At 37.5% G+C, this 13092-nt stretch overlaps 1 protein-coding gene across 5 annotated transcripts in view; it reads left to right on the forward strand.

The window, feature by feature from the left end:
* The window catches only part of KIF13A (kinesin family member 13A), a 115635-nt gene that overhangs the window by 38298 nt on the left and 64245 nt on the right, over positions 1–13092 (forward strand). For all 5 annotated transcript variants that reach the window (XM_065627382.1, XM_065627387.1, XM_065627385.1 and 2 more), the window contains exon 3: positions 7042–7054. In XM_065627382.1, the coding sequence (XP_065483454.1) occupies positions 7042–7054 (13 nt within the window). The remainder of the gene's footprint in view (positions 1–7041; positions 7055–13092) is intronic.

The raw sequence follows: 13092 nt of genomic DNA on the forward strand, positions 1-13092 counted from the left end.
GCCTAGTGTTTCGATGGTTTCTTACAGGCAGCATTTCTAAAGGAATTTCAAAGGAACAGTAGCGTTGAATGGGAACATTTCCCATGGGCATTGGAAACCTATGAGGTAGTTAATAGCCCAAGTGACTGGTTGAGTGTCTCAACAGTTTGTGCAGAGTTAAAATGCCAGTTAACGCTTGGGGTATTTTTCTCCTCGAGAGCATTAGTAATAAGTGCAACAGAATAATATAATAATAATGGATGCCTAACAAATGCCACAGTAATTTAATTAACATTTCTATAATGTGTTTCCACCTACTTTCCAGAACTATAGTATGTTTGCCCTTACAGCAGCTTCATTGGATCCAAGTTAAAAATCATTCGAGACTAGTCTTAAGAGCTAATAAATCTTGGATTCTGAGACTGGATTCTTTTTCCCTTCCCTCTTTTCCTCATCCTGATTAGTAAGTAAAAATATCTTTATTCAGATTCTCTAATATTCAGTTTTATTAAAAAGGAGGGGAAAAGAATCCATTTTAAAAGGGTCAGGACTACCTGGTAACATAACTACTACTGTAGTTGTGATTGTGGTTATGCTATACTTCTACTAGGTGTAGCAAGTTTTCATTGCAATAACTAGAGTCTTGGATAAGTTTTGAATTAGTATGATGAAAGACCTGTGGAAAATAGATTATTCACCATGGTAGGTTCTGGATGGGGTCTCAGCAGTCAGGATTGAGTTAGAGCTCTTTTATTGCAGAGCCAAACAAAAATTTTAGTCAGGTTTTGTCTTTTCAATAAAACTGAGCAAATTAACGGAAACGAGATTTTTTTTTTAAAAGATTATTTTATGTGGGAGGGTAGACATATATATAGATGTATATATATCTCTATATACATCTGTATTAGTTAACTTTCTAGCAAAGTGATTAATCTTTCTGTGTATGGGTGGTGACTCTTCTCCTAAGCTGATTGTTGTTTGCAAAGTGGCATGCTGCTGCATGTAGGACAGGTATCAGCCCTTTTTCGGGCTGTCAGTAGAAGTTGTTTTTACATGAACACCAAGGCTCCTGTGTAAAGATTAGAACTGTTTGAACTTCACATTAACAAATAGCTGGCATTGGAATAATAATGCCTTGGGCAGTAAAAGTAGTCAGAACTCAGGTGTGAAGGTAAGTTAGGGACTGGTGGTGTCATTTTGTGTTTTCCATCTTGTAAATGTCAGAATATAATGACTTTCAGTTACTTTGAGTTTGTGTGGGTTTCATAACCTGTGGTGCCTTTTTTTTTTTTTTTTTTTAATGGTCTTTTGGTGGTTCCTCACTGCTGTAGTGAATGAGGTTTAAGTTCTTGGAGTGGAACCCTATTATGGTGGAATACCCAGGCATTTTCTAGGTTTCTTTTGTGTCATAGATGTCACTCTGCTACTGTAATGTCTATTTTATTTAACTTGCACTGCAGTATTTGTCATTTTGATCTCAGTGTCTGGCGTGTGGTTGGTTTGCAATAGCAGCACAGCTTCTTGATAGTGTTTCCATAAAGCCTAGGAGAGCAACCTATTTTTACCATATGCGTCTGTTTCTGTTAGCGTTTCTGATTATGATTAGCTAATACCTTATGCAGGCACTTGCTCAAATTGATTTACTTGTTAAAATGTTTTTCTTTTGCTGGTCTTCAAAGCATTATTTTGTCTATAGAACAAGACTTCTGCTGGGTAGGAGGATTAAGCAGAAGCAGGGCATGTGCTGCCCACCTTATGCAGGAATATAAAATAACTGATTATATTTGTGTATGTATGTGTGCTCATGCACTATGTAAAGTAACTCTTCCAGGAATCCTAGTATTGAATGGTGGTGCCGGCTTTATCAGTCAGGGCTACAGGAGGTAACTCAGCCGAGCACAAAGGTGGGACACTGTTCCCTTTAAGGGCATCGCCCCTGCCATTTCCTTTAATCCACCTCTGCATTTAGAAAGAGAAGGGAAAATGGGAAAATAAATGTCCTTTTTATGTGTTCATTGTAGAGAAAATGCTGTGCTGCCAGTAGTTTGCAGTACACGATTATCTGAAACTGTTACTGTGGCAGACTATGATATTTTTCTAGATAGATGCTTTTCTTAAGTAGCACAGTGTCCATTAATAATATATAGATGTGCTTTTTAAGATGCTTGGTGTCAAGCCTGCAGGTAACAGCCTGTGGCGATAAACTATGAGGAAAGGTACTAGAGTGTGTGATCTTACTGTGAAAGGTAGAAGAAACATCATCTCTTTGCTTCTACATAATTTACATTATTTGCAGTTAGGAATGCTGAATGTCTGCTGTCTCTGCTGCAGCCAGTCTGAAACCCTTATATATGTGGATAAACAAGCAACGCAGTTACTTGCTCCAGTAAAGCAAGGCACACTTGTTACAATAGTCCTACCGCTGGTTTGTTCTCTTGTACTCTGCCCTTGAGTGAGGCAAACAGACACTGCTTGTGATATTCTCAAGTTGTAAGGCAGCCTGATTAAAAAAAAAAAAAATTAAAGAACACTCAAAAAATACTGTTGGGCTCTTTGTATGCCAGAGCTTCCAGTCCAGTGGAATGTAAGAAAAAGAAAAAAAAAATCTATCAGGATGATCTTTTCAACGTGTTCAACTTTATGCTTACAGAGGAAAGAAGGAAGACTGTTTTTTCAACTTATCGTATAGAAACCTGAAGATTTCTCTCCTTTTTCTAGTATATTGGCTGTTGCTTGTAGTAATTCTTTTGATGAGTGATCCTGAATACATCAGTGATTGTGTAGACACTACATGTAAACACTTAATTATATATTTGGGAAAACAGTAGGTACCATGAATTTGCCGTGGTTGCATATGTGATGAGAATAAAAAGATATTTCAGACTCAGTGTCTTAGATGATGGTTTCTGGTGTAGTCAGCTTTGAAGAGCAAGCCGCAGAGCCACGTGGTGCATTTATCAGCTGCTATAGATACTATGTGTGGTTACTTAACATAACTGGTTATGATTGTTTTGTCTTCATTAACTAGTTGTGAGAAAGGAAAAGAATCCACTGAATACTTTCCAAAATGTGAAATCGTTATAGTACAATTGTGATGTACTTTGCTTCTTAGCACAGCTGAATTGGAGATGAATTGGGCTGTGTAGATGTTGTTCCAAAGAATCTAAGACCTGTTTTTCAAGACGCCTTGTTCCTCTGTCTCTTTCAATGTGGAGTACCTGGTTTTACACCTACATTCTCATTTTCAAACATATCTTGTCCCTACTGAAGATGACGTTCTTGACTGGGGCTGGGTGGAGTAACAAAACCTCATCATATGGAATGGGAGAAAAAACAATTCCTTCAAGTTTTTTGATGTACAAAATATTTTTCCTTCTGGTAGAAGTGACGTTTGGTTGGGAGTGCTGACAAAACTCTCTGAGGGACAAAAAGATGTAGTTCTGAAAATGATTAAGATGACAGTATCATGTACTTCTGGATGCTCATAGTGCAAGAATGTCTTCTGTTGCTTGCTATTGCACGGGCCTAGTTTTCTAATAGAAATATCTACCTTTTCTATGACAAAGTGAGACCCCTCTGAAATAGTGTAGGTCAGGGGTGTAACAACTTTTTCATTTATACAGTCCTAAAATTACATCCGGCCCTTTGAAGGCAACCGCGAGGCTGATGTGGCCCCCCGTGAAAATGAGTTTGACAACCCTGGCGTAGGTAGTTAAAGAAGAAACAACCTTTGCTGTTACTAAACTACTAGCAGAGTGTACTCCTCTCATGGTGTACTGTCACAGGCAGTGGGCTGATGGCAGAGAGAAAATGTGGATGCAGTCAGGAAGTCTTATCATTCATGTGCTAGCATGGAGCATGAGAACTGACGTTTTGTGAATCACTTCTCAGCAAATGTCAGAAGTGTTGAGTTTAGTTTTAGCAAGAGACAGCAGGAAAAAAATGCATTAGTACAAAGCTTTCTAGAAATCGGTTTTCTCCATCTGGATAAAAATTTGAGGTAGCTACGCACTCTGTGATCTTGATGTGTGTTACCAAAGCAGGACAGGAGAGGCTTAGTACTGTTGTGAAAAATAAAACCTGAGTAGATACTCTCAGCAGGCATACTGCTCAATAAAGTTAGAAAATCATTCTACTGATATTTTACTAAAGTCATGATGGCTTAAGGAGAAAGGCAGGAGGAAGTTCAGAAGCTCAGTAGGCTTTGTGGTTGTTGAAATTCATACTTTTCCTCTGACCTGTGAGAATATTTTTCAGGCTCTTGGCAGTATTTGCTTTGGTTTTGAGTTCTAGGCATATGAGAAAATTCATCTTCCATCTGGGTGTGCAGATGGAAGATGCTGTTCATCAGGTTAGACTAAAGTCTGCTGTTGTTCAGATGCATTACAGGGTTAGGTAACTCAGTGATAATTTCCTGAAGTGTACCAGCTGTCCACGTTAGAGGAGATCTTGTCATTCAAAAGGTATAGTTGCATGTTGTCATTGACACCATGGATGATCTGACATGGAAGTAAAAATTCTGGGAAATGAAAATTCACGAAGCAAAACAAAAAACTTACATGAAAAATGGATTGAGGCTAATGCAGGATTTATAGAAATCTTCTAAGTTGCTACAGATGTGACTCCTGGCAAACGGTAAACAGTTCTTTATTAGTATGCATCCTTTGATTGAAGAAAGTATTTCGGAGTGTCTCCATCTGAGTCGCTGCCAGGATAATGGTTACAGTGGGATGTTTGACTGGAATTTCCAAATAACTTTAAAAAATTCTCTCCTGTGAGCCAATATAGCTGACTTATTCCAGAGACGCTTGATCATATTGCTGCTGCTGATGCTAGCAGGTGACTTGTGGCGTTGCTAGTTTGGTCTTAATAGCCAAAGAGTTCAGAGCAGTAGGATGTGACATACAGTAGGGAGCTTTATCTTCTTGTGCTTTGAAATCCAGGAGATGAGTGGTGAACATCTTGCTTCCAACTGGAAAGCTCTGCTGTCCACCAGTGGTTTAAAAAGTCACTATTACGCTTTTCTTAAAATGAGCATCAGAGGAAAATAAGAGGAAACTTCCTAGAAGGTAGTGGCTTAGATTGCTTAAGTAAATATCTTAAGAAATATGTCAAGCCATTTGTTTATTTCAGTGATGTTCTTTCTGTACCTTTTCCAATAGGGGCTTATGAGAATGATCTCAGAGAATACAAAAACAAAACAACCCCCTAAACAGTTGATAAACTTTCGGTTGGTTTTTATTTCAATTAAACTGTTCAGGGCTTCTGCTGAACCTCCTGTACAGCAGTCTATCGGGAATTCCCTAGGAAAGCTGATGTATTTTGGAGTGATTTTTCAAGATATGATTGTATTCAAAAGCTTTCAAAAAATCCTTGGATGACTTCCTTCAATAGGAACTTCTCTTTCAAGTAGCAACTGGAAGTTTAGAGCTGGTCTGAGACTTTGGCTAGATAAGCTGATAATTTTGGACTTTAATCATATCTAAAAATTGACTGAAGTGAAAAATACTCAAAGTACAGCTAAATATATTTTTTCATTTAGATAACTCTGCATCTTGCACAAGTTCTGAGCCACCTGGACATGAGGTAGCAATGAACCGAGCCTGTGTAGCCACTGTTAATGAAAGGGTAAAGCTGCAAAGCGTGGTTTGGCTCAGAGGCAAAGTGTGTTCCCTTTATACCAGTACCATGTACCACCTATGGAACTTATGGTTTACACAGACATGTCATCTAAGGTACAAGCTGACAGCAGGCAGAAAAGATTGCGTAAGATGTGTTCGTGGATTTGCATCTCTTCAGATTTTTTTGCTGAGCTGTATTGTGGGTTTCTAAGAAAACTGGTCAAAGCGGTTTGTTTTTTTACCCCCCCAACTTCATGCAGTTGCTATATGTAGTCTAGTGGATGAAAGCATGGCTCAGTCCCATGTGTTTCTGTGCTGAGACAGTAGTCTCTTGATATCTTTGAATTTTGTGTAGTGTGTCTGTTGCTGGAGACCTTTCATCCATATCCGTGTCTTATAAACCTTACTATGTTCTCTGCTTGTGCTGTTTTGTCTTTAGACCTTTCTGGTTGTGCTTTTTTTCCCTTAATCCACATTTGTATGCTCTCTTTTCTTGATGTGAAGAGCAAGTGGAAATTTTGTCTGTGTATCGCTTCGGGCTGATTTCAATACATAATGTAAACATATGCCTAAGCTTGTAGTTTTCATGAATAGTCTAAGTCAGTCTAATCTGCTCCATATTTTTACCTCCTCCCTTGCATTGGCACTAGCGAGCATGGGGCTGCGCAGTGAGTCAGGGAGCAATCTCATGTGGAACTAATCCCTCCAAAAAACTCCAAACTAATTTAATTTATCATGTAGCCATATGGCTGCTAGTATGAGCATAAAAGCATTTAAGGACAAGCCAAAAGTACTCTGAGCTGGAGTCTTTAGTTTGGGAATTTGTCATCTCTCTTTTATTTCTGACAGCAGAATTGGTGTGAAGGGTAATGGTGTTCTTGCACTGGCTTCCTATGGTCTGTGTAGGCTTTCTGTGGCTAGGAAAAACACAGGTTTCTTTTTCTTCACACTTCTATAATCTCTACAAGAAACGTTTGTTGGATTCTTACCTTGGTCTTGCATGTGTAGCACTGCTGAGGTTAGTGGGGCTTCACCCTGGCACCTTGGCCTGCCAGTTTGCAGGCTCGGTTTGTGTGCCACAGAAGGTGGGTTGCGTTTTGACTTCCACGACAAAACGGATGCTTTTCTTCCTTCTGGAACTCGGTGCTGTTAGATTTTTTTTTTTTTTTTTTAAATATACCTTTAAGGAATCTGACATTTTCCATTCTTTTTAATGTGGGGCTGTATTAGTAATTAAATAATTACTGGTTAAAAATCTGTGGTGTATCATATACATATTTTCTGATTATTCTTAAATACATTGTGGGTTACGAAAAAGTTCAGATTATAGTAATAATGTACACTGACGTTATTTCTTTTTCTTTGTTCCCTTCCATTTATGTGAATGGTGTACTCGTACTTCTCGTCATCATTGCTGATTTTTTTTTTGCCAATCATCTAGAAAACCACCTAAGGTAAGTATTTTGTCTCTTCTTGCATTTGTACCTACTTGAAAACATTGAGCAGTTCTAAAGTGTTGGGCATGTTGCTGTAGTAATGTGATCAATACAACTTTGATAAAGGAAAATACGTTAAAAAAAAAAAATATTCCTCGTATGTTGAGGTTAAAGACTTCAGAATTCTAGAAGAATACATTTTAATTCAACTGACATGCAGACAAGGCCCATGACTTCTTAAAGCTGTGACCAGGACAAGCCATGATTTTAATGCATTCATAAAAACATTTGAAACAGTAAATAATAACTATTGTGTGTAAAAACATTTCATTGCACATAATTCTGCTTAAAAGTTAAAATACTGTTTTTAGAAGTTGGCAAAATACATCTAGTAAGAAACAAACTGTTCTTGTTTGTAACCGATGATATTCAGGAATTAATAATTTGTGTAAAATTGGCCAAAGTGCCCTGGAATTCACCTAGAAACAATGATCTATGTTGTTTGTAATGCAGGGGAAGGGAGGGAGAATGGGTGTTGTGTACCTGTTGGGATAGAGAAGGAGCCTTACTGGGATGACAAATACGGTATCGGTACAGAGCTGGTAGTAGCGATAAGGGAAAAGGATTGTGTGAACTGTGTCTTGCCAGCACATGCGAAACACTGCATTGGTATTTCACTTCAGCAATTTAATGATAATTTTGTCCTTTCTATTTCTGTTGTATGATACTTTCTACAGCAGAAAGCTGTAGTTAGCTCTGAATTAGCTTTTATATTATCCTATTTGATTTGTAGATCTTCAAGAAACAGTGTATGCAAGTCTGATGTGGCTTCTGCAGGTGTAGCAGAGCATTCTATAGGCCTTCTGGAAATAGAAATTGGGATAGATATTGATCTATATATCTGGCTTATATGGATACCTATGGACTTCATGGTTCACACAGCTGTTACCTGTGCATGCATATGTATATAAATTAAATATGTATTGTTTTGGTTAGTATTTTAAATGCCAGAAGAAAACATCTCAGTAAGTGATTTGTATTATTCCCAATAGGCAGGGTAGAATGGAACAACCTATTTTAAGTATAGTTATTTCAGTTCATGTTGAAAAAATGAAACAAAAATATGTAGTTTAAGGTCGCAGCAGGTGAAAATTAATAACACTGATACTACGGTTTAAAATGGTATGCTGTATGGATTTATTTTCACCACCACCACTGAATGATTGAGTTTGTTAAAATGATGGACTTAGTTTTTAGTTTCTCAATATTTTTGAAAGCATTTAATAAAGTTCTTCATCAGTCCCGGTTAACATATTTAAGAGTTTGATTATGCTTAACAGACTTTTAAAAAGCAAAATAGCCTCTTTCTTTCTGTTGTTGTATTATAATTTCACAAAAACTGTTTTTCAAGAGCCTTCATTTTCTGTAGTACATCATTCATATTCCATTATAGGCAGATGAAGTTATTCTTAACATTATGTAAAAGCTTAATTATGGCCTTGCATTTCTTTGACAAAAACATAACAGCTGCATGCTTGTGCATACATGCCACATTATTGTTAAGGTATAGTTAGATGGTCATTAACATCTTCAAGCTATAATGCTGGAACTTACAATGTTGTGTGAAGTGTTTATCAGTTTTAAGACAAGAAGGATCTTGCTATCAGTGGAAATAGGCTTTGTGAGTTTGTAGAGATGTGATGTGAGATTTGGATGTTTCTTAATTCATACAGTTTTTAGGGTACTGCACATAATTGATCATCTTCAAATTAGGGGTTTTTAAAAAATGAAAATCATAAATATTGGAAGTTTCTTTAATGACCTAGTTGATCATCAGCTGTGGATGAATTGTGATCCCAGTTCAACTTGGTAGCTCAGAAGCTGTGGTAGGAAAAGTGATATAAGGGTATTAGGGTGTTTTGCGATTTCTACGAACATTGCATGTAAGTATATTACTAATCTTGTTTTTTTAGTGTAATTTTGTGACAAAGATAAAAAGGCTGCTGTTCTGAGCTATGTGAGCTGTGCCGTAGGCCACCTTCAGTTTTTCTGACCATACTTCTTTAGGGCTGGGGCAGGTCTTGTGTTTGTCAAACAGTGACCAGCTTCTTTTTTTTTCAATTCTGTAATGTCTTCCATTTACATTCAGCTTACTGGTGTTGACTTTGGTTGCCATTTCCTAATGTATCTCCTTTATCACTTATCTCTATCAGCAGTTGTAATAGGGACGTAGGACCAGCTGCCTGGTGAACGAACACTTCCCTTTCTCAGTTCTCCCTTGCTCTTCTTCTTAGCAACCAGGCAGCCCTGTAAGTCACCCTACGTGTCAGACTGACAGCTTCATTCAGATTCATGTGACCAATGTCTGCACCTGTCCAGCAGAACTTTTTTCTGTTTAAAAAAAAAAAAATTAATTTGCCGTCTGTTGGGCACATGGAAATTGCTATTAAGTGTTAGCTATGCATTTACAATATTTTATAGCTTCATAGACAGTATGTTAGGCATTATGTTCAGTCTGGGTAATGCATTGCTAAATGCTGGAAGCTCAGACTCTGCCTACTCTATACTGAGGATTAGGCTTCAAAACAACTAAAATGAATGTGAAATTAGACTCCTTTCCAAACTAATTATGTCATTTGGCTTAATCTGGCAGGGAGTTAATATTGGATATGGTACTCATTACCTGTAAGTAGTTCACATAAGTATACTTGCATGTGTAAACCCTTAAAATTATTAATTCTTGAAGCCATTGATTAGGGGTTTTAATAAAAATGAGTTCTGCAGAATATTGTTTTGGCTATTTAAAATGTGAATACCCCTTGGCTTTCTTTTCTGATTCTTTGAGAAGTTACTGCTGTGTAGCAGTCAGGCACAGTGGCCCTTCTAGTTTAAAATCTGGAGTCTCATTTTAAGCCACAGGTACAGGTGAATTTGAGACAAAACTCCAGATTTTTTCCCTGACATGGTAGATGCGTGGACCTGCATCACTGTTTTGCTGTGGAAGCTATAACCTCTAGCTGCCTGGTTAGCAAAGTAGTAACCAAAAACTGTCTTAAACTGCTATAGGTGTTTGCTGAAGAAATCTGAATAAAAGCCTCATATCTTTTCTTAAACTTTGTGGTTACCAGAACAAATCTTTTGTTTAACTTCTAATAGTTATTAACACTCCGAGTATAGTTCTCTCTGACCTGGAAATGGCCTATGTAACTGTTACCCAGGATAATGTGCACGCTTACGGTGATTCTGGACACAGTAGTATCAGGATGTAGCACTTCTTGCCTAATTCTTTCTCATAACTTTCCATTTTTATGTGTTTGTGCTGTAACATTTTTGAGTTAAAATTCTTAAAATGAATATACGAGTACATACTCAAGCTCAGATACTTCCCCCGCCCTGTGGACTCCCAGTTGTGAAAGATCTGTCCTCGTGAGTCGTGTCCCATTCCTTGTAACTCTGTCAGTTGATGATTTCTAGATGTCTGAAATGTGATGTCCAAGCTTTTCTCCAACTGTCTTACCACTCAGACTGAAAATATTCTGCAATGTCAAACACTGGAATAATAGAGTGGAGAAAAAACCCACCCTGTTGGTCTCTTAGCTCCACTCAAAATTTTTGGTTTAGAAGCTACTACCTAAGTGTGGCAGGTTCTTGGCATCTTCCCTTTATCTAGCTTTCTCTTTTAGATGCTAGAGTGAAGTACAGGATCTTGCAAAAATAAGAAAGTTTCAAGGCTTGTTTGTTAATTCCCTCTGTAATTTAAAAGCCCAGAATAATTCTGAGTCTGATTGTGAGAACTGGCCAACACCTGTGTGAACTTAGGTCTGCTTGTGGTTGAATGCCAACCCGTGCAGACTCTTGAAGTAGGTGTGTATACCTGTCTTTCATGGTTTTCCCATTTTGCTTACCTTCTGAAAATGTTAAACTTCCTGGTACAGTGGCTATGGAATTGACATCAGAGCAGTAGGAAAGCAGAAATACTCATCCATGTAGTCACAAAGACTTACTCAAAATAGTTAGAAGGATAACTGAAAGTTCAGGAAATCTTAGTGGGGATACAGGTAGCAGTTTTAAACTTTGCATTTCAAACAAAAAAGTTTGCCTTTTTTTCTTTTAATTTTAGAACACTTAAATGGAATGGATTCTCCAAAATGTAGCTAAAAAACAATTCACAGAGAGTGCTTGAAGTTTAAAAAGTTCTGTTTGTGTGTCACAAATCTCTCTGTTCAAATACATTTCACTAGTAGTTTTGATATAGTTGGTTGATATAGTTTGATGTAAGTTGGTAAAGATTTTTGCTTTTTGAGTGTTCTAAAAAAAGCTAAAAAAGGCATTTTTTTGAGTATTGGCCATCGACTCTGGGTCTTTAGCATTAACAGAACTTCTGATAGCTTTGGTAGTCACATTAACAGGGTTTTAATGCCTTCTTCAGGGGAATGGAACTTGGGGAGAAAAAATTAATAAGAAAAAAATTATTATTCTGCATATTCCTGTAAAAAGAAAAAGTAATACCCACCATTTTCATTTTCAAGGAAGAATAATCAGTGAAGATGAGAGAAGGGAGCACCTTAGATGAGATTTAGAGGATTTTTTTTCTTCGTCGTAGCATAGGTTCTGTATCTTGACCATAAGTATACTTGTGTGCTCTTCTTGGGACTGTACCTCCTGCAGTTCCTGCACTGGAAATCAGGAAAATATAAAACTAGCAAGTCATCTTTGTAAAGAAAAGATGATCAATAGGTCACTCTTCAGGTAGGACACTGTCCTACAGCCATTTTCCATAAAATGTCTTTGTTATGTGCATGCAGAAGAGCCTCACTGATACGGACCAATTTTCTCTCTCTTGTATTTCTTGCTCTGTTAATTCTTGCATTTGGAGTCCGTTCTCCCAAAAGTCTGACTTGTCCTGAAAATTGCTTTGATTGTGTGCTTCCTTAAATTATCAATGCTGGGAATGTTCAAGGTTGCTGTTTTGTCGTCACCAATCAAAGTAATTTTTAAATTTTTACCTGCCCATTTTAATGGAGAAGGGAGTTTTACTGCAGCTGCTCTACATGTTTGCAGACAGTGCATGTCCGAGCAATTTCCACTTTTTTTTGCCTTTTTTTTTTTAAGTAATCGTGTTACTTCTGCTAGAAGGATTTGGCAATTTTTCCAGAACAGATTTTATAAATAAACTGAGTCCTTGTCATGGCTTTTTATGCTTAGTATGAAAACATACTAAAATGCTATATTTATATTTGTTTTATCTTGAGACAGATTTTTTCTCTTCCTCTTGCATAATCATTTTGGAACTTTTAAAAAGCAGTCTGACCAATTTTTACATTTAAAAAAAATCCAAATAAAACCTTCTTTTCTATGAGACACTTGGCTGCAAGCACATGTTTCATTTTGTGAAGTCTCTTTGCAAGATCAGTGTTTAAATGATGAGTCATTGAATAATCCCGCCTTGATTTTCTGTGTTAACCAAGAGGAAAATGTTTAGGACAACAGATTAAATTGGCCTACAATACTGCTGTATTGACATCTAAGTCATTACACATGAGCATGTGTAGCTGGGTAACCTTCCTAACGGGGCTGTGTGATCCACTGCAGATAACATCTGGTTTCAAGGGGAAAGAATGGGCATCTGGTAGATTTGGATCCGTGCAATTGGGTTTTCTTTTGTAGTTGAGCTGCTTGCCATTCAATCGTAGAGAGATTGGGTATTGTTATCAAGTCCCATGAGGAAAACTTCCATAGAAGTGGAAGGCGAGAAAAGAAAATGCTATTTCTTAGGCTGTAAAGGTTAGGAAGAGGGTTAGAGCGTTCTTATTGATGACAAAGAGTTTGTTATGCTTAGGTTTGAAGCACGATGAGCACATGCACAGAAGTAATTCAAAATGTGCACTACTTCTGTGGAGGTCTGAAGATAAGGTGAAGTAACTGCGGCGTTTTGCTTGCAGTTCAGTGGCAAAACTACAGCTTTGGCTCAGCCACATCAGGGAACTTCCTGACTCATTATTTTGTTTCTTTCTATTTGTGCTGCACTAAGTGACTCAGATCTCCCTGTTAGATTA

This window comes from Caloenas nicobarica, chromosome 2, assembly GCF_036013445.1.
Source record: "Caloenas nicobarica isolate bCalNic1 chromosome 2, bCalNic1.hap1, whole genome shotgun sequence".
NCBI classification, from domain to species: domain Eukaryota; kingdom Metazoa; phylum Chordata; class Aves; order Columbiformes; family Columbidae; genus Caloenas; species Caloenas nicobarica.